This window comes from Chrysemys picta, chromosome 19, assembly GCF_011386835.1.
Source record: "Chrysemys picta bellii isolate R12L10 chromosome 19, ASM1138683v2, whole genome shotgun sequence".
NCBI lineage: Eukaryota > Metazoa > Chordata > Testudines > Emydidae > Chrysemys > Chrysemys picta.
This window is the reverse complement of record NC_088809.1, coordinates 5,749,266-5,771,253: the sequence shown is the minus strand read 5'-3', so window position 1 is coordinate 5,771,253 and position 21,988 is coordinate 5,749,266. Positions and strand designations below refer to the sequence as shown.

The following is a 21,988-nucleotide window of genomic DNA, read 5'->3' as shown; positions in this document are numbered from 1 at the left end:
TGCAGGTGTAATTTGTCCTTTGGCCATGGGAAAAACTTTCTTGATAATAACATTAAAAAAGCAATGGCACATTTCCCTTCTGTGCTGTTAGATTTTTGTGCTTTTCTGCTCTCTGCTGAAAGCTGTTCCTCATTCATGTCCATGGCCATTGACTAAATCACGTTAACCTCCACCCTCTGCATTTTTCATGTATATTCATCACACTTCATGTAAAGGGATCACCGTTCTGCTTTGATCTGGCAAATCTGAAGCTGTTTCCTTTCCTGGTCTGTGCGCTGTAAGGTCTCTGAGCAGTGGTGAATTTTCAGATTGGTGCAGCAAGGGACAAAAATACAAAACCTCGTAAGTGAGGTGGGGCAGCTTAAGCAATAATGGGGTTTGAGTTCCGAAATGAACTTCTGGATGTGTTTATGGTCACAACCGTATCCTTCAGAGTCTCTGTAAAATATCCTTGTCTGGTCAAACTCTGAATGCTCCATCAGGGTCTACAACCGAGTAATACTGTCTTTAGTTGTTGCCTTGGCTCTGTTCCAGTTAGGTTCAAGCAGGGTCTTGAAACATGCATTATAGGAGAGGTAGCATGGCCTAGAGGATAAGGCACTGGAGTGGGAGTCAGGAGCTTTAGGGTTGGCTTTTCAAAGGAGCCCCAAATGTAATGGGAGTTGGGTCCCTAGTTTTTTCCCCCTTTGAAAAATCCCAGTTTCAAGTTCTATTTCTGGTTCTGCCACTGACCCACTGTGTGATATGGGCAAGTCACTTTGCTCCTTTGTGCTGTTAGAAACAGGAATTGTTTCAGAGTCGTTCTATGGCCAGTGTTAGCCTGAAGGTTGGACTAGATGATCATAATGGTCCCTTCGGGCCTTGGGCTCTAAGGAGCTGTAAAATGAGGATGATGAAGCTTGAATTGAACTGAACACTCTTGATTTGGGGAAAGTTCAGATCTCAACTGGATTTTGCAGCGTGGGCTCCTCTCTGATGACTAATAACTGAAAACCTCCTCTTCAGGAAAGCCTCAGCTCTCTGCCCATGCTTCTCTAGGGATTTGTGCTTCCACTGGTTGATTCCTGAAGGGACAGCAAAACCTACAAACCAAACACTAAGCTGACCCTCTCACATTCTGAGCCCTGCAACATAGCAGCAAAACAGTTAAGAGAAACGATGCAAAGCTGATAAAATGCCAAAAATTCCTCATTCTTCTGCGAGGGGGAGAGGGAAGGTTGTCTGGAAAATGTCAACAATAAAAATTACATTTAAATGGTATATGATGCAGCCAGCTACTGTGGGCAGAGTTATGTGCAGCCAGATGAGGAGACTTTAAAGTCCCACACGGTACCTGCTTCTTTGTCTGAAATGCAGAATATGCTTCTGGTGGGGTGTTTTTTTTTTTTTTTTTTCCTGCATGCGTCAGTACTGAAGGGCACAAAATCTGAAAGTTTTGCTAACCAAACCAGCCGATTCCAAAGGGAGTGGAACCAGCATCTTTTGCCTCTCCATATAAAACAGGCCAGATCCTTGCCATTCACAGGCAGCTTTGGGCACCAGTGTTTGTGGCAAGGAATACGGATTTTGAAAAGACGGGGTGGGGGTGGGGACGGGGACTCTCTCTCCCATTAGAGATGAATGGGCCCCCTGGGACAATGATAGAGAATGTAATGGGGGAAAGAATAGTTACGGGGAATAAGCCTTGCACCAAGAAGACAGGCAAGGGTGCGGGGGGGGGGGGTAATAAAGGAGAAAACAGAGGAGGGATGTTTTGGCACTAAAGGCAGCAACCAATATAGACCTTTATTTGTAACGTGAGTAAATCTAGTGCTTGCGAAGGGCTGATAACGCTGGGCTGAGGCAAGCGGCTGAGCTAGCTTCCCCAGGCACGTTTGTCAAGACAGCTCAAACCTTGACATGCCAGGGATTCCCCATACAGCTCTGTTAATACACCTCGGTCCTGGTCTGTGGCCCCCATGTTTCCCTGGTCCTTAGCTCCACAGGCAGTTTCACTGATACGCCACAGTCCTGGATGTTGTTAAGTACAGTCATGTATTCCTAAAGCCTGTTTCGGGACTGCACACCAACCTGTTATATTTATTTTTCTCGGAAATCAAAGCGCACAGCTGGAGCTGTTGAGTAATATTTTATTGCATTATTGACGCCACTTGAAGGGTTCTGACTACTTTTAACAAACTTGCCATGTTTTTATTTGCTGTTCAGATTATTCTTAATTCAATGCATAAATACCAGCCGAGACTGCACATTGTGAAAGCAGATGAAAACAACGCCTTTGGGTCCAAGAACACAGCGTTCTGCACACATGTGTTTCCAGAGACATCCTTTATATCGGTGACCTCCTATCAGAATCACAAGGTATGGTGCTTTGCAGCAAAAGGTCCTTTAGCTTTGTTAGGTGAGTGTAATTTTTGCAGCCCTGCACTGACGACTGTAATGAACTGATAGGAACAGGCACAGTATTACCGTTATAGGCACTGTGCTTTTGAGGAACAGTGTTTAATGATGCAATCGTGCAGCAGGAAATGTCCAAGCATAGCGATTGGTTAGCAAGACTGGAGAGGCAGCTAAGGAGATGCATGAAAAATGTACTGTGCAAAAAATATCTTGGCAATCTCCACTAGTATAGAACTAATGAAGCTGAGAGCCCATAAACTCTCAAATGTCACTCACAACAGCAAGCAAATCTAATAATGACTAGTAAAGCTGGCTCATAAATCTACAGTGAAAAGTAATTACAGTATATATATTTAGTGAGACGTACAAGGAATGTGACCATAAAAGTGCAGCTCAGAGCCTGACTTGTGGTTAGGACATGAGGGAAGGTGGGTTTGTGTGTGTGTGTGTTTTTGTTTTTTGGGGAATATAAAATTCTAAGGGCTCAGTTCAGCTGCACGTAATGGATTATCATAGATTGGGAGGGGCTAGAGCAGGAGGGGAGTGACAAAATTTGGTGTGGTCCCATCTGAAACGGGGAGAGGTGGAAGGTGCTAAACAACATAGGAAGAGAAGAGAAGTGAGCTGATTGGAGAAAAGAGAGAGGAATGTGACCAATTACTTAATACACATTCTTTTCTTCTGTCTCCTCCTCTTCCCTCCCCCCCCTTATTTAGCCCTTAGAGAAGATGTCAGTGTAAGCTGGAGATGTCCAGAGCAGGGGGATCATATTCTTACACGAACGACCCTGTCATTCCCAGCATGTTAGTTCAAACAGGTTTTCCTGCAGCGCCAGGAATGCGCATCTAATGGGGCTTGTTGCTTTTGTAACTTGGGCGGAGGCGGTGCTTATCGGGGAAGAACACTGGGGAAGATGCGTGATTGGTTATCTGAGGCCGTCTCCTCTCCCAACGAGGCCAACAAAAGAAAGGGGGAGGAGGCAACAGATTGTGAGACTTAAGGAGCATTGTAATCCCCAGGCCGGATAGACAACAGTGCAGCCGGTCAGCTGCCACCTTCCCATGGCTCTCAGGAGTAGCCCAGTGCATGCAGGAGCAAGAGCGGGGGATGGGGAATTCGGGCTCTTAGGTTCTATTCGTAGCTCTGCTTGTGATTTGCTGCTTCTATACTATAATTTCCCTATCTGTAAAATAGAGGTGAGGATACTTGTCTACCTCTAGGGATGTATTAGGCTTAACTGAGTTTTGTTACATTCAGTGACATAGGCAGGTCTTTAATATCTGCACTGTATGTCAAGATCGAGACTCCTCATACAAAAGTAGATTGCCCCAAACACATGTGAAATTCCTGCCCATCTTTGGTCTGTTTATTTTGCCATTTGAAGGCCGGAATCCTGTGCAGTTACTGAGGCAGGGCGAAGAATCACAATGGAAACAGGGCTCTGTGTGTCAAAGTAAAACAGGCAAAAGAGAGCCTTAGCTGAACGCTAACATGGATCCTAGTTACAAACTTGTGCCTGTAAATGTAAAATGACCAATAGCCCAAACATGGTTAACCAGAAAGGCACTGGAAGAGCTCGTTTACTAGCTACTCATAATATTTTACGTCAATAGCGCCTTTCATCCTGAAGAAGCCTTATGTGCTTCATAAACTTTATACTTGCACTACAACTGACATGCAGCCACTTCTTGTGGGGAGGCTGGTAGCTAACAGATGTACAGCACACAACAGCGTGATGTGGCTGGGGGTAAAGTCACCAGGACAAACCACTACTGTCAGGGATCTTTATGGCCAGATTTTCAAAAGAACTCCGCTTATAGCAGTTCTATGGAGAACTATCGCAGCTGCAGAGAGCTGAGCCCTTCATGTTGGTGTCTAAATGGGAGCGGAGCTCTTTTGAAAATCTGACCTTCACCGTCCATGTGACGAGCTTTGTTAATGTCACCTCTGAAATGTCATGACCGAGCAAAACAAATGGAACTCCATGTGCCTACCTCCAAGGCTAAAGGGCTCCCTGGCACTGCCTGGATTTGAACCTGATGACCCCCAGAGCCGAGGTAGTGCAGACCTGCTGCACCGCTAGTGGAGCACATGAGTTAGAGGACGAGGAGCCAGTAACTCCTGTGATCTAATCTCCGCGCTGCCATGGACTCAGTGTGTGGCCTGGAGCAAATCATCATCTCACAGTGCTAAATACATAATAAGTTCTTCATTAGAAAACCATCCTTTCTGGCATTGATAATGAAACCCCCAGAACCACAGGAATTGCACATCATCTTTAAAAGGTCTGTTTTCCAGATTTCAGCCAATTGCCAAACTCCTTGGCTCAAGAAACATTCAGCCAGCCAGAGGTGCACTTAATAACGGCAGCTTCTCTGAAAGAGAATCGAGAGCTTGATTTCACAGTTGAATATGAAGTTGAAATGAGCATAATGCTACTGGGTAAAATCCCCAGCTCCACCCTGCACGCACACCGGTCTAGGCAGCAGATCTTTCCGGGTATATTTACCCCAAACTTCCCTTTTGGGGTAGATGCAGGCAGGATGGAATCCTGGTTCTGTTGAAGTCAGTGGCAATACTCGTATCCACTTCAGTGGGGCTAGGGTTTCACCTTACGTGCCAAAGACTTTGCATTGAAGTGGGGGGAGAAATGTCAACCCCAAAGCATTAATATTTGAGCTCTCATATATCTCTACCTAACAGTCATCTCAAATTTCTTTGAAGAAAAAGAATAGCAGGAACACAATGGAAATTATTTCTGCTGCCAAAAGGGGCTTGTTTAAAAATGTGTTGTGACTGCAGCAGAATCAAGTCAGGCTGCATGTTACAGCATCAAAGAAATTAAATTAAGGCTTACGTGGCTTCATGTTGGTCTGTGGGTGGGGAGGCAGGCAAGGCCTTAAGCTTCTTGTGGTTCCTCAGATGATTGTTAGGCTACCACAGAATCCACTAGTGAATCAAAGCGGGGGGAAAAGAGAGCACGGACTCCATCCAACATGGAGCCAACAACATCAACGCCAGGCTCAGTTTACAGTCTGCACAGAGCAGCTCCTGACAGCTGTTGAAAGTGGCATCCAATGTTGGCTACGTTCACGTATTGACGCATCCCTTCTGTGATTACAAATACCAGCAGATCCATTATGACAGGGGGGAGAAGCTCTTTTATAATTTTCATTCTGTTGGGGAAGGGATATTGTTAAAGTGTTATTGAAAGTACAGATGCTAATTAGAGCAGCATTTTTGGAAATAAGAGCCAAATGGTTGATGGTACAGGTACTTGCCAAAAAACCCTTAGCCAGCTCCCACTCGCCCCTGCCTGCTAAGGTGGCTATCTGGATTCTGCCCCATGTCAGAGACAGAGTACATTATAGGAGTGACTGGAGTTCAGGGCCATAGTATGTGTGTATGCTCCCTTCAAACTATCACTAACCTTTGCACATTACCACTCCCTCCGCATGGAAATTATTCATATTTTCATTTGCAATCAAATGCATGAGGAGACGAGGTTGAGTGTTGCTCTTGTGTTACCATAACAGCACAGTAATGCAGGGCTGTTTGTCTGTCTATGGTATTTCTTAGACTTGTATAAAGTTAGTATGAATGTACACACCCTTTGGGAAGAGATGCCTTATGCCCACTTCCAGAGCTCCTGGGTCAGTATTCTGATAGAAAATAATTTGGTGGTAATTATTTTAAATATCAGTTTTCAGTGGGTGGGAAGCAGAGAAGGAGCACAGAATTGTTACTATGTGTTTGGAGGGGAAGGGGCCTGGAAGAGAAGAGGCTAGGCATGCTGCATCAGAGAAAGCAACCCTGACAACAGTTACTTTCCAAAGGTTGGTGCCTTTCACCTGAGCGCATCACGAAGATTCCACCACCGTGGCCCATCGTTGTTGTAACATTAGAGATGTACGTTGGGGTTGACAAACACAGCCGTAAACAGGGGCTCTTCCCCAAGGAACTGCTAATGTTCACCCGTAGAAGGCAAAAACTGAAGGATCAGGCACAAAAATGGTGTGGCTTAAGAAATTACTTTTAAAGAGGGACTTGGAAGAGGTCACCTTGGAAGGCTACCACTATGAGCTTCAGGGTGAACAGCAGGAAGAAACAAAGGGTGCACAAAAGCAAGAGAAATGAGAGAAGATTACAGCAGGGGCAGGGAGAGTAAATAAATGCAGAGATTGAGAGGATTGTGGGGAAACTTGATGAGGCAACTGAACTTTATTACCAGAGGGGAAACTCAGGAGACAGCCAGAGAATCCAAGAACATAGATGAGGGGAAGCAGAAAAATGAAAGGACTGTGGGAAAAACCCTGATAAGATTCAAGTGTTGTGTGTGGGGGCAGGGAAGAGGAGGAAATATAGAAAGACCAACTAGAAAGTGTGAACTGCAAGCCCTAATGCAAGTGAGGACATCACGGATGATAGCTTTATAGCCTTGTAATTCACAGTTGTTTAGCATTCAGTCAATATTTCTTAGATATTTTTATTTCCTTGGTATCTTATTACATGTGAATCACAAGAGAGGAACTCCTGAGGCCTGGGATGGCGCAATAAACCCGGAGATGACATTGTGAGCTCTACCTTACTCCTACTGAAATCACTGGGAGTTGTGCCACTGACTAAGCGGCAGCAGGCCCAGGCACCACCACCCCCCACACACACACACCAAAAACACACAACTACTTTGACATGTTTACTGCCCCCACATCTTCAGAGTCCCTTAAAGTTGGTATTAACCAAAGTGGTTTGAGTGTCAGTGCTCCAGGGGCTGCTTCAAATCAGTAGGAAAGTTATTAAAAGCTCTTTCCCATGCAAGGCATCCTTCTTTGCATGACCTGCTGGATGTGTGCATGCACCCACAAAGCTGCTCGCCGTGTGTTGTATAAGGAGTTTTATTGTTCCTTGAGGAAATATTTAAGGTAGTGGCACGAAAGTTACTGCCAGATGACTTTGAGGTAAACCCCTCTCTGCTCAGACTATGGGTAAAATTTAAAAAAAAAACTACCTCCAGCGGCAGGTCAAGTGATTCACGCTTGCAATGTCTCAGAAACCAGTCCAAGTCCAAACATCTACACTACTATTTTTAGCTCTGCAGCGTGAGCCCAAGTCAGTTGGGTGTGTGTGTGTGTGTGTGTGTCCTAAGTTACAATGGTGTAAACCCAGGGAAGGCAATAGCGTTATTCTGGGTTTAACAGCTCCGAGGCTGGCCCTTTTTTTTTTTTTTTCTTCATCAAAGCCCTGTTTTCACAAATATCTTTGGCAAATCCAGGTTATGCTCATTTTTAATTAAGTTAAAATTGTGGCTTTGCTGCCGTTGAACTACAAGGGGGCAGAAGCATGCCTTGTAAACTGAAAAGCCTCAATCTACTTGCTGGTGGTTATGGTTTTAGCAACCAGAGCAAAAAAAAATGTGAAAACAACCACACAGCTTGTGTAGCACTTCTAGTGCTCCTGCCTGAAAAAGCTGAACTCTATGGATTGTGGTATTTTTCTAAAAGTCCAAGTGATTACTGTGAATCACAGTGGTGCTGAGCCAAACATCAGTGACAAGACTCCAGATATAAAGGTGTAATTGCTTGGGTGTATCACCTGGAGTTTCATCATCAAGTGTGAGTTTAGAAAGTAAGCCTGAGTGGGGTCACCAAGGAAAACGCCAGGTGCTGTAAGACGTAGATTAGGTGACTCCATAGCTATTGAAACACAATTAGAACAATGGAAAGATAATGCTGGTGGAATTGCAATCACTTGAAGCCTTTCACTCAGCTGTCGGTCTTAAAGAGATGTTCTAGCACAACCACAGTCTGCTTGATGAAGAAATTACCAAGTGAAAGTTTAAGGCCTGTGTTACAGCAGTGTAGATGACCATAATGGTCCCGTCTGACCTTCATCTATGGATTTCTGTGTTCCTTTCCCCAGAGGTGGGCTTGGCCCAGCATTGTGCTATGGGAAATGCCCTTTTTCTTGAGAAGTAAAACTGAGGTCCTGATCATTTCTGAGCCTTAACGATTCCATAGCACTATTCGCAAGGGTAGGGGGGAAAAGAGTGAGCACCTTTGGTAATTCTAGTCTGTCTCCATAAAATCTTCCTGTAGCTCCTCTTCACTAATCAGTTGGGTAGTGGTGCTGTGCACGTGTTAGATTGCAGGGTATGTTTCTGCGTATCTGCATTATAGGGTGGGTGAAGTGATTTCTGTGTACATTTAGTTTATAAAAGAGACTGAAGTTATTACTAAGGTCTTAAGGGGATTTGATGGATCTGCTTTTTCTACTTAGCTGAGTGTTAATGTAAAATTTCCCAGCTTCTGAAACCCTTCCCATATTCTCCACAAAAATCATTTGTTAAAAGAGAATGTAGTTTAGAGAATACCCTGCAACACAACACTCTTTCCTATGACTTTTGTGTGCGGTTTTAATTTCATGTGTGTGTTTGCTTGGGGGGGGGGGGGGTGAATGAGAGAAGAGGCTTGTTTACTTGTGTTTTTTGAGAGGTGAAACTAATGAATATTTTTAAATGAAGTTTAAGCCCTATAACTTCCCCTAGTGTGTGTGATTTATTTATGTTTTTTTTTTTTTTTTTTTTTTTTGCAAAATTTTCATGAAGTTATAGAAATTGATCTCAGGGGGAGGGCTTTGGATCACTGTGGTGGACTTAGTCTCTGAAAAGGCTAGTGTATTTCTGAGTAATAGTGACTATAAAGCAGTAGTAATTCTTCTCAGCCATAAGGGAAGGGGCTAGAAGACACTGCCTGGGGTAGGGGAAGATGGTTTAAAAGGGGTGGGTGGCGGCTATCCACCCAGGTCTCTCTTCTGAAGAACTTTACTTTAGGCCACAAAAGGTACATTTTCACTAATAAAGGAACAGGAGTACTTGTGGCACCTTAGAGACTAACAAATTTATTAGAGCATAAGCTTTCGTGGACTACAGCCCACTTCTTCGGATGCATATAGAATGGAACATATATTGATATATATATCTATATCTATCTCCTCAATATATGTTCCATTCTATATGCACCCGAAGAAGTGGGCTGTAGTCCACGAAAGCTTATGCTCTAATAAATTTGTTAGTCTCTAAGGTGCCACAAGTACTCCTGTTCTTTTTGCGGATACAGACTAACACAGCTGCTACTCTGAAACCTGAATTTTCACTAATGATAGCACTGAATAAAAACGGTCAGTCCTCACTGTGCCCTTATCTCAAGCCCAAACCTCCTGCCTTCAACCTTGGAAAATAAAATAAAAAAGGCCTTTTGGGAAAGTTCAGCTTTAGACCCAAACTTTGCAGCTCAGGCCTCTCTGATTTTCAACTGATCCAGCCCCTTCCGCTGTAGCATCTTTAGGTGACTGAAGCTGTGCAGGAAGTAGACGCTGAATGCCACTGGATAATGCTTTTTTACATGCATCTTTTCAGATCTACAAACCTAGTCCCCCAACCCTATATGTGGTTCTGAGACACTATTGACGGACTCCTGTTTTGTTTAATTCTTTTAAAGATAACCCAGCTGAAAATTGAAAACAACCCATTTGCCAAGGGATTCAGGGGAAGCGATGACAGCGATTTGCGTGTGGCACGGCTACAAAGGTATGGATAAAAAGAGCAATGAGATGGCAGCTGTTTAGAATACAGTATCTAGTTCTAACCTCTGCCATCAGAGGGCACTGATGCAACGTGTGGGTATGGATGTATGAAATGCATTCAGTGCGGTTTTTGTTCCAATCCAATACGCTATGGTAACAAGGCTTTGGGAGAGCAAATGTAGGCTAATGAGTAGGAGCAAGGGGCTCCAGCGTTCTAAGCCTGGCTCGGCCACCAATTTACACAAGTCTCCACCACTCTGTGGCTCAAGCTGTGATAGTTATTATAATACTCACCTACCGCCACAGAGTGGTTGTGAAACTTGGTTAATTTTTTTTTTTTTTTTAGTAAAATGCCTTGAAATCCTTGGCTGCAAGGTGCTATAGGAATGCTAAAGTAGTAGTATTTTGTCCTGCAAGGGCTGCCCACTATCTAACTAGTAAATAACTTTTCTCGCCTGCAGCAAAGAATATCCAGTGATTTCCAAAAGCATCATGAGGCAGAGGTTGGTTTCCACTCATGGCCAGCTTTCAACAAAAACAGATGTCAACCCACTCCATGGGAATCACCAGACCCTTCAGCATTATCAGTATGAGAATGGTGCTCATATGCCGTTTGCTGCTTCGGATACTCAAGATCTACCACTCAACACCTTCACAGCACAGAGAGATTCAGGGCTCTTTTATCACTGCCTGAAAAGAAGAGGTAACAGACCTTTATAGATCTTCCTCCATATACAAAACAAAACACCCTAGTAAATTCTTTGGCACCTTTTCCTGTCTCTCCAGGGCCAGGAGAGCTGTGCTGTGCAAAGCACCGGTAGAACTTCTGATTTGGATAGTATTTTGAGTACAATCTGTCAAGGTGCTCTGCTGTCTTCATTGCAAGTTATGAATGCTCAGTGGTTTGCCCGAGTATACAGGCCCTTGTAGGATCAGGCCCTGAGAACAATGCTAAGGTGCTAAGGGAAGTGATATTTTGGATGTCAACATTCATGATACAATATTTTAAATGTAGGAAATTCAAGTTCTAAATTATCTGAGCTCAAAATATAGCCGACAAGCAAATTCATTTGTACTCTAAATCTGTGCATAAAGTTGCCATTTGTCTCTGCACTTTAAACGTGTTCAGTGAAGTGCACCAAAGGAGAATCTAGAAACAACTATTATGACACACTAGGGACTCAGCTACCACCTTTACTCACACGGAGTAGTACAGGTGAATAGTCTCATTGAAAGAAACATAGTACTACTCATGGAATAAAATTCATGTCATCAGAAAGGTGACAGGATAGTGCCATAAGTGATTTATTATATATCACTTCTATAGTGCCACAGTGGTTAATCTCAGTTGCCACCCTAAAGAGCCTGATGCAAAGCTCAGTGCAAGTCTTTCCGCGGATTCCGGTGGGCTGGGGATTAGATCTAAGTCCTGATCCTGCAAACACTATTGAGAGTAGTGCTTATTACCCTATAGCCCCCCTCCCAAAAAAGACCGACTTAGGCCCTAAACTAGAGCAAACAAGCAAAGCAGAGCATCATGGCGTGTGTCTAAAGGAGTGAGATTATGTTGGTAAATTATACATTCAATTACAAACAGTTACATATGTCTATGTAATCAGAAAGTTTATGCAACTGAGGCCTGATCCTGAAATGTGCTGAGCTCCTCCAACTGCCAGTGAGATTATGGGGAGTTGTACATGCTCAGCACTTTTCAGAATCAAGCCTTTAGTAAGTTTGTTAACGTCTGTCTATTTTTGACTACAGAAGCTAGCTGTAGACATTTTCTTTGCCCGCTGAGCCAGTTTTTAAATGTAACCAGCTTTTAAGTACACACTGCTCCCTTCAGACCAGTATCAGATGAGATCATGTCAGATTCTTTTGTTTTTAAATTAAATGGAAGGGCTTTGCTGAGAAAAATCCTTATACTACCATGTCTCATTTGCTGCTAATTAATCTCAGCCTTGGTGAAGACACAGGTAATAAGAACTGCAATGCAAAACTATAATAATAGCAATCCGCTGGTAGAGTTGCTGCTTCTCCTACAGTAAATAGTTCCTAATGATAGAATGCCTGTAAACAACATACAAAGTCAATTGAAAGAGACAGCGTCTCTAGCACATAGCAGAAATCCTTACCAGAGCACTTTCCCTTGGCTTTATCTTGAAATATTTCTGCAGCCTTTGACGTGAATACCTGGTAAATGTATAGTAATTTTTGTGAGGACAGGAAGAAAGGTTGCGATAAGACATTTAAAAAGACTTCTTGAATTTGTCAAAAGCGTTGTGGTCCTCAGTTATCTGGATGAATGAAAAGTAATCTCTGGCTGTAAAAGTAGTAACCCAGATCACTTATTTAAGCTGATAAACGTAGCCGAAAAATGCTTTAAGGCCGATTGGATTAGACTAACATTAACAGTGTAATGCCTTTTTAATATTAAATATTGTTTTTCAAAATTAAGTAGCTTAACTGGATTAGCCTGAATAACAATGCCAGTAACCTAGTAAAATGACTGTAAGATTCACATGCTTTTAAGGTGAATCCATAAGCTTTTCGAGGGCTTGACAATGTAATGTTAAATGCTGTTACACTGGAAACCTTTCCCTCAATGCTTATTTCTTTGTTTACAGAAAGTGCTCGGCATTTAGACCTGCCCTGCAAACGCTCCTATCTGGAAGCCTCCTCAGCTGTAGGAGAAGATCATTATTTTCGTTCGCCACCTCCATATGACCAGCAAATGTTAAGTCCTTCCTATTGCAGTGAGGTGACACCTAGGGAAGCTTGTATGTACTCAGGTTCTGGGGCTGAAATCGCAGGTGTCTCAACAGTCGATGACTTGCCGCCTCCTCCCCCTCCCCCTTTGAGCTGCAATATGTGGACTTCTGTTGCACCTTACACCAGCTACAGCGTTCAGACAATGGAAACTGTGCCTTATCAGCCTTTCCCTGCTCATTTTACAACCACCACCATGATGCCAAGACTCCCCTCTATCACAAGTCAAAGCTCACAACCACCAGGTAATAGCCCCTTCAGTGTCTACAATCAACTGTCACAGTCTCAGGTTCGGGAGCGAGTTCCTCCTTCATCCTTCCCGAGGGAAAGAGTGCACCCATCTGTTTGCGAGAGGAAGCCCCCATCTCCGCACTTAAACACAGCAAACGAATTTCTGTACTCACAAAGCTTTTCACTCTCGAGGGAATCTTCATTACCGTACCATTCAGGAATGGGGACTGTGGAAAACTGGACTGATGGATGATTCTACTATCTAAGTAACAAAACAGCTAGTTTTACTGCTCCTGAACAATGTTACTTCAGTGTTAATTCCTGTGGGTAACTTGCACTTCAGTGAAACCTACACACATGTACATTTCCAAAGGGGGTGTGTGTGTATGAGGCCTTTGTATCTTTACACATATACAGTTCTGTACACAGTAACTCTTGGATCAATGGCCTGGATTCACCAATCTCTTCTAAATTAATTTAGTCCTACTAGCCCCCTAAGGACCATCCGAATGACTAAAATGTGACATGGCTGGTCCTTTTCCTTTGTTTAAAACAGCAGATTTTTGGGGAAATTATTACCCTTAGTTTATGTGGCTCATGAAGTCATAACAATTAAAGACAAAACCATCAATTGTAATCCAATGTCTGCAAGTCATAGCTCTTTTCATCTAGGACTGTTTCTATCCTCAGCAGTGGATAAGCATTATTAGCCTACTTATAGCTGGGGAAGCAGAATCTCAGTGAAGTGACTTGCCCTGAGGCTGCATACGTAAGAAGCCAATTGGAGAACTAGGAACAGAACCCATGTCATCGGATTCCTGGTTCTGTTTCTCCCAGACACTGCACCATATTGATTCCTTGCAATATAATGGCTTGAGATTTGTCCAGTCTAGTTTTAAATGGCTTTAGAAATGGGGTTTCCACCATTCCCCTTGGGGAACACTATTTCACAGTGTAATAGCCTCTAAATAGGCGGGGAGGGATAGCTCAGTGGTTTGAGCATTGGCCTGCTAAACCCAGGGTTGTGAGTTCAATCCTTGAGGAGACTATTGAGGGATCTGGGGATTGGTCCTGCTTTGAGGATGAGGTTGGACTAGATGACCTCCTGAGGTCCCTTCCAACCCTAATATTCTATTAAAAAAAATCATTTCATTTGAACTGAAGTTGTTTTCAGGACAGTGGAAACAGTGAACCAATTCCCCCCCCCCCCCCCCCCACACACACTTTTAATTAAAGTTATCAGATTTTGCAATGGACAAAGTATCAGTGGAGGTGTGAAAAGCTGTGACCAATATATTTGTTGCTAATATTTTTACTGTGGAATTATTTCCAGGTGACAAATGGAAGGATACCTCCTTCAATGATCAAAGGCCTGCCAGAATTCATTCATCCAAACCAAAAACCCAGCCATTACGAGACATGGACACTTAGGGGGGAAATTCTGCATTCTTTATTAAACAAAACTCCCACTGATTTCAACTGAATAGTTTTATTGGGAAGGAATTGCATCTTTCTCTATGTATATACACCACATTAGGTCTCCAGTCCTATGCAGGACCACCAGCTGTTACTGTAGAACAAATAGAAGGATACATAAAAATAATAGTGGGAGTTTGGTTCAATTAAGGAATACGCAATTTGGCCCTGTTTGCCAAGCAATCAATGAATAGGTGGAGGGCTAAAGAAATAAAAAAAATTGAAGTCACTTCTGCTCTTTGCTGAATCCATTCCAATGAGGAGAGATTGATGAAGATGTTTAAGCTAGACAAGCCTGAGGGCACTGAAGTGAAGGTTATTTTTAGCCAGGACATTCATATATACCGCATTCAACAGACAGTATGTGTGGATTTTGTAATCAGATTTGGGAAATCACTACAATTTTTGCATGCTGAATAGCTATTTATATATATAAAAATATATATCACAAATGCAGGCCACCTGTCCAATTCAGCTTTGCTTTTACAAATGAAATACTTAATAAAAATGAATGTTGAAAGGGTTTTTTTTTTTTGAAAGACATTATTTAAGATTTTTTTAATTACACACTTGCTGTAAAAAACTAAGAATTGGTTAGACAAAAGACATATATACCACAGATGAAACCACATTAGATACAGGTGGTGTGGAATTTTTAAATGTTTTGTTACATAGCATGGACATTTTATTTTACATATCAGAACATAAAGCCATTTTATTACTATAAACTGTCTCTGGGTGCATTTCAATAATTAGTATAAAATGTGCTGTGGTGAGTCATTGGACATCTGATCTTTCCCTCTGTCCTAATATAAATCTTACTCTTTTGCATGCTTGACCTTTTTACCAGCTCACAGCCACTCAGTAATATTTCAATTGCCTATTTCAAGGTTTTTTTGTTGTTTTTGTTTTTAAATGGAGACACTCAAGCTCTAGAAACAACGAGTAGATAGTGATAGACCATGCTGCAAAGCACTCATGTTGAGGAGGAGAAGAATCCTTACCCTGCATGCAAAATAAAAGCACCAAAATGGTGCATCTTTACATGTTTAAATGACATTTATAATTAAAAGCAACATCTCAAGACTTACGGGGGAAAAAAGGTAACAGAGGTGTCACTGGACATAGGAAAAAGAAGAACAGGAGTACTTGTGGCACCTTAGAGACTAACAAATTTATTAGAGCATAAGCTTTCGTGGACTACAGCCCACTTCTTCGGATGCATATAGAATGGACATAGGCTGAAGTACACATTTTCATTTGTCATAGTGACAGTGAGGCAACACTAGAAGAGACTGGTGCTGCCACCCCTTCCTAAAATTTATGGGGCCATGAGCCTGCAGTCCCAGTGACCATCTATTCTGGATTCTTTTGCCTGTTTTACAAATTATATATATCTTAATATAGATCTCTCTCTCTATAGATTAGATACATCATCTCCTTTTCTTTTGGTAGAAATAGTGCCCTTCCCCTTTCCATTTTAAAACCAGTTACCTGCCTCCTGTTACATTCAATGCACTGGGACTTGTTGTAAAGGATTTGAACAAATAGCCCTATCAGTGTGCTACTGTGCTGGGGAATGGGGTACAAGATTAACCTAAGGTTGTAAAGTCCTACAATATTTGGAAGATGAGCAGTGTGGAAATAAGGCTTTCAGACTTCTTCTGTAGGGGTTTACATTAAAGCAAACATTGAGATGGGTTGGAAAAAAGCTGGATACGTACTAGAGTGTGTTGTTCATTGAGACATTAATAACCTATGCAGAATTCCCATTACTATCAATGGAAGTACATTTTTTTTAAAGGTTGGGGTCCAAATGTGATGTTGAAGCAAGTTGGGCTGAGTTCCACTGCTTTGAATAGTGCTCATGCCAACTCTGAATTTGGCCCTCACTCTAAATATATTAATATTACTTACTTAGTCTACAAATTGATACAAACGTCAGAAATTAAACAAGCTAAAATTAATTCATGCCAAAAAAACCACTAGTCTGGGATCACTGGCAGCTCGCATACTTGACAGAGGCCTAAAGCTGGAATAACTGGGGTGTTTTTGGCATATACACACACTCAATGTTTTTTTCCAGGCTTAAATGTGTCTCTACAGTTTGGAAGATTTGGGCCTCTCTGTCTTAATTTATGATGTCATTAAATAATTCTTTTTGCAGCTTGTTTAGAAAAAAATGTTTCTTTTGAAGATGAGAACTCCCCTGGTGGGATGGTTAGAGTGGAACATTCCATTAGGAGGAAAAGTCATCTCTTCATTAGCCAGTCGAGATTCCCTACTGGTCTTTGAACAGCAAGAGATGACAGTTTTAGAAAATAAGGGCCTGATCCAGGGAAGTGCTCAGTACCTCCTATAACATGCTAAATTCATTTGAATGCCAGGTGGGAAGAAAGTATTGAGACTTTGCTGGATGGAGCTCTAAGAGTGCTTGAAGATTTCAGGGAAATCGCAACATGGCCAACTTGCTGGTGAGGAAAGTAAGGATTTAAAATGTATCTCCTCTCCACAAGCTACATTGTCAATTTATTAAAAAAGGGGGAACATGGGGAACACTAAGACAAAGAGTCCCATTCAATAAAGAATGTATATTAATCTTAGCAAGACACTGTCATGCAAGAGTCAGGGGCCGTTGTGTCTCTTTTAGAAAGAATCAAGCTGTGGAATCAGATAATCAAATGGAATCTAAAACACACCTTTCCGACTTCTTAAGGGATCAGCCTCTCATGCTTAGTGGTGGATTTTGCATCCTAGTTCTGCTTTTTGTTTTAAGATTGTAAGCAGATAGCCAGCTGTAAGAGTACCACCAGGTAAGTGGAAAGGGATTGACGTCACTAAGAAGTGGGAACTATAAAGGGTCAGCATAATCTGGTTGCCATTTATCTTCAACCTCAGGGATTGTATACCTGGAGAATTGCACTCGTTTAACTTGAAGTGTGATTTTTAAACTGTTTTATTTAGTTTAATTAATGCAAAAGCCTGACATCATTATTGTGATTTAAACCAGGCTTATTTTGGTTTAGTTTAAGTCAATTAGGAACCTGTTTAACATAAACCAAAATAACCCACTCAAATCAAAACAAGTATCCACTAGACCTGATTGTGACAGAAGTTGACAAAAATTATTCCCCCCCCCCTCAAAATCTATCTGCAAAAAGCAACAGGATTTTGCCCCCAAAGCCCACAGCATTTTAAAAAATTGTTCAGCAATGAAAATATTTCAATTTTTAGCTAAAAATTGATTTGGCAAAAAAACAAACATTTCCCAGCAAAATTTCTATTTTGAAAAAAAAAAAAAAAGTATTTTTTGTCAAAACATTTTGAATGAAAACATTTGACCAGCTGTAGTGACCATATAGGACTATGCACTGTCTTAACTAAACTGGTTTAATTAAACCAGTCCAAGATTGTGTGTAGACAAAGCCTTAGACGCCGCTCTTGTGGAGTTAAAGAAGCCTTTGATAAAACCCTTCACAGAGAACAACAGGCAAAGAACAAGTTTTTTGGTGTATCTGATATTCCAAACAAAAATAAATCCTACTTACATTAATTGAGTCCATTGCCAGAAGGGACAACTGTGATCATCCGGTCTGTCTTCCAGTTCAAGACTGGCCATAGCTCCTTTTGTACTAGAGCATATCTTAAAGAAAAACAAAGTTTAAAAGTTGATTTAAAAGTTGCCATTGACAGAGAATCTACCTTGTCCCTTGGTTAATTGTTCCAAGGTTTACTTACTTAAAAATGTACATATTATTTCCAGTCTGATGAATGTGTCTAACTTCAACTTGCAGCCAGAGAGTATCCCACCTTTAAGTGCTTGGCAGATATAAAAGGGCCCAGTCTTTCTTCCATTGAAGTCAATGAGAAAGCTCCCATAGACTTACTTCAGTATGGCATGAAAATAAAAATGAAGAGCCTGATCAACAAGTCCAAACCCATATCTTTCACGGAGGCACTAGCCCTGGGATGTGCAGTAGGACATTGACATGCAAGGCACAGGGTATAAGGCCTTTGATGAAGGGCAAAATCACACATTGTTATGTATAATTACAGATAACTCATTTTCATTGCATCTGTCTTTTTGCTAATGGGGTTTACACACACAGCGAAACCCTGAACTTAAATCAGTTTACTGCATATAAATAAAAATGCACAATACACAAAAAAGAGTAGCCTCAAACATTGATAAAAAATATTACAACTCCTGGAGAACACCTAAAGCAACTTATTTCAGCCTGAAAATATAGAGCAGGTCTCTACAAGACATAAGGAATCAATCAGGAGACATCCTGGAAAGGTGATGAACTTGCACTATGTATCTAAAGTAATGTGAACCAGTCAGCATGGAATGGTAAAGGTGACAGCTACTAAGCAACTGGATACAGAAGAAAATGGAAGTGGGGATTGGTAATCAATTCAATTTAAACAGGAGACCAAAGTACCACAGTGACTGTCTTAGCTGATTAGACATCTTTGTCCAAGGCTTCCTCACAAGAGCCATGAAAGGTCAGGAAGTTAAAAATATCAGTGCCACAGCCCTATAAACAGAGATTCTGTTTTATATGCATCACCATTCCTCCTTCCTGTCCTTTTACAAAGCAACCAGTTTGAAGAGTAGTTTCCCCCTCCCCACCTGCCCAACCATTTATCATTATGAAAGAAAGTAGATCAGTTAGAAGCAGGAAAAATGTCCACTGAGATTTCTGTACAGTATCACTAAAGAGGAACAGATTTACATTTTACAGTTAAAACAAAGCACATGATCGTTACAAAAACGTTTGGGTGAGTTGTCGTTTTTCTACATTTCTCCCTCTGTAATGTGAAGAGGGTGGGAGGGAGAAATTAACTATTTCCATAGACATTTCCTAAGCATTTTAAGAGTCCGAAGCAGTCAGTGAAAGCAAGGTACGCAATGGTATGTGTTTAAAAAAAAAAAAAGGGGGGGGGGCAAACCCTAGTTATCCTGTATCTGTACATATTATGCCAGAGTCTCTGTAAGGAAGTGGAACCAATGTGTTTCCACTTCTCAGGAAAGGGGACAGAATTCCCAACTCCTGCACAGAGGATCCACACACCATGGATCTGTGCTCTGGAGTATTTAGGGGAGAGGCAGGTGAGGATAACTGGTCATTCTCCCCAGCTGTGGAGTGGAGACACAGGAGTCATAGACTCACCAGACTCACCAGCCAGACACCCAGGAAAGAATTATCTGTAGTAACTTAGACCCTACCCCATCTAACATCCCATCACAGGCCATTGGGCATATTTACCGCTAATAGTCCAAGATCAATTGTCAAAATTAGGCTATCCCATCATACCATCCCCTCCATAAACTTATCAAGCTTAGTCTTGAAGCCAGATATGTCTTTTGCCCCCACTGCTCCCCTTGGAAGGCTATTCCAGAACTTCACTCCTCTGATGGTTAGAAACTTTCATCTAATTTCAAGTCTAAACTTCCTGATGGCCAGTTTATATCCATTTGTTCTTGTGTCCACATCCGTACTGAGCTTAAATAATTCCTCTCCCTCCCTGGTATTTATCCCTCTGATATATTTATAGAGAGCAATCATATCTCCCCTCAGCCTTCTTTTGGTTAGGCTAAACAAGTCAAGCTCTTTGAGTCTCCTTTCATAAAACAGGTTTTCCATTCCTCAGAACATCCTAGTAGCCCTTCTCTGTACCTGTTCCAGTTTGAATTCATCCTTCTCAAACATGGGAGACCAGTATTCCAGATGAGGTGTCACCAGTGCCTTTTATAACAGTACTAACACCTCCTTATCTCTACTAGAAATACCTCGCCTGATGCATCCCAAGACTGCATTAGCTTTTTTCACGGCCATATCACATTGGCGGCTCATAGTCATCCTGTGATCAACCAATACTCCGAGGTCCTTCTCCTCCTCTGTTACTTCCAACTGATGGGTCCCCATCTTATAACAAAAATTCTTGTTATTAATCCCTAAATGCATGACCTTGCACTTTTCACTATTAAATTTCATCCTATTACTATTACTCCAGTTTACAAGGTCATCCAGATCTTCCTGTAAGATATCCTGGTCCTTTTCTGTATTGGTAATACCTCCCAGCTTTGTGTCATCCGCAAACTTTATTAGCACACTCCCACTTTTTGTGCCAAGGTCAGTAATAAAAAGATTAAATAAGATTGGTCCCAAAACCAATCCCTGATGGACTCCACTAGTAACCTTCCTCCAGCCTGACAGTTCACCTTTCAGTATGATTCATTGTAGTCTCCCCTTTAACCAGTTCCTTATCCACCTTTAATTTTTCATATTGATCCCCCTCTTTTCCAATTTAACTAATAATTCCCCATGTGGAACCGTATTGAACGCCTTACTGAAATCAAGGTAAATTAGATCCACTGCGTTTCCTTTGTTTAAAAAAATCTGTTACCTTCTCAAAGAAGGAGATCAGGTTGGTTTGGCATGATCTACCTTTTGTAAAACCATGTTGTATTTTGTCCCAATTACCGTTGACCTCAACATCCTTAACTACTTTCTCCTTCAAAAAAATTTTTAAGACCTTGCATACTACAGATGTCAAACTAACAGAGGCTGCTCTAGTGTGGCCCTGGAGTGGCTCTGCAATCTGGGAAACAGAGGGAGATTTTCTCCCCCCTCTTTGCTCCAGGGGGGCTATCCTAAGCATGGCCAGTTGTATAGATTGTGGAGTGGGGCTATGATTGGACTTAAATTTGTTTAGAAAAAACTGAGATGTTTGGCACACTCAACAAATGGTAAGGAACATTTAATGATCAGGGAATAGTATACTGTCTCCTTAAGTGGGAAAAATCTGAATCTTCTGCAGCTCCACATAGTCGAGAGGAAGCTGGAAGTTTGTGAAATAAAGAATCTAGAGATGGCTGCCAGCATGAGTGCTATGCAGTACATGAATAGACTGGAGTCCAAAGATTCCATATGGGATGAGCACCCACTTAAGAGTGTAGTTATCCTACATATCGTATCCCATCCCTCTGTGGTCCTGTGTTGACTAGAATTTAAAGGTGTGATGTTGGCCCATGTTAACCAATACATCTGGTCCAGCATCGACAAGACACACTGACTTTTTAACATGTCCTAAACTGACTGAGTTAAAGCCTATGGGGAGAGATCTTTAAATCATAGTTTACACTAGGCCTGTAAGGAAACAAGTAAATCTGTACCTGTTTGTGTGCATCTGACCTGGGGTTTCAGAGAGAGTGAGTGGCATGATCCAACGGTCTAAGCAGAAGACTGGGATTCAGGAACTTCTGAGCACTGACCTAACAGGGATCCCTTCTGTGGCCTTCAGGAAGTCATTTAGGGTCTGCCTTATGTTCCTTATCCGTGAAATGGAAATCACACCGTCATGCCTGCTTCAGAGAAGTGAAGGAGGATTGTTTGAAGATGAAAAGTGATATCAGCACCACTAGCAGGAGAGTCATCTGCTTAAAACAAAATCAAGGGAAACAGACAATTAAAGAAAAATATAGGCAATTAATTAGGAGAAAAATGACATGGAACAAACTAGAATG

At 41.8% G+C, this 21,988-nt stretch overlaps 1 protein-coding gene across 7 annotated transcripts in view; it reads left to right on the top strand.

Annotated features, from left to right (window-relative positions):
• TBX4 (T-box transcription factor 4) overlaps nt 1-15,182 on the top strand; it is a 118,261-nt gene extending 103,079 nt beyond the window's left edge. For all 7 annotated transcript variants that reach the window (XM_065573046.1, XM_065573045.1, XM_065573048.1 and 4 more), the window contains 4 exons: nt 2,206-2,358; nt 9,894-9,982; nt 10,440-10,681; nt 12,606-15,182. In XM_065573046.1, coding sequence (XP_065429118.1) covers nt 2,206-2,358; nt 9,894-9,982; nt 10,440-10,681; nt 12,606-13,231 — 1,110 coding nt within the window. In that variant the 3' untranslated portion in view covers nt 13,232-15,182. The remainder of the gene's footprint in view (nt 1-2,205; nt 2,359-9,893; nt 9,983-10,439; nt 10,682-12,605) is intronic.
• Nucleotides 15,183-21,988: the final 6,806 nt, after the last annotated feature.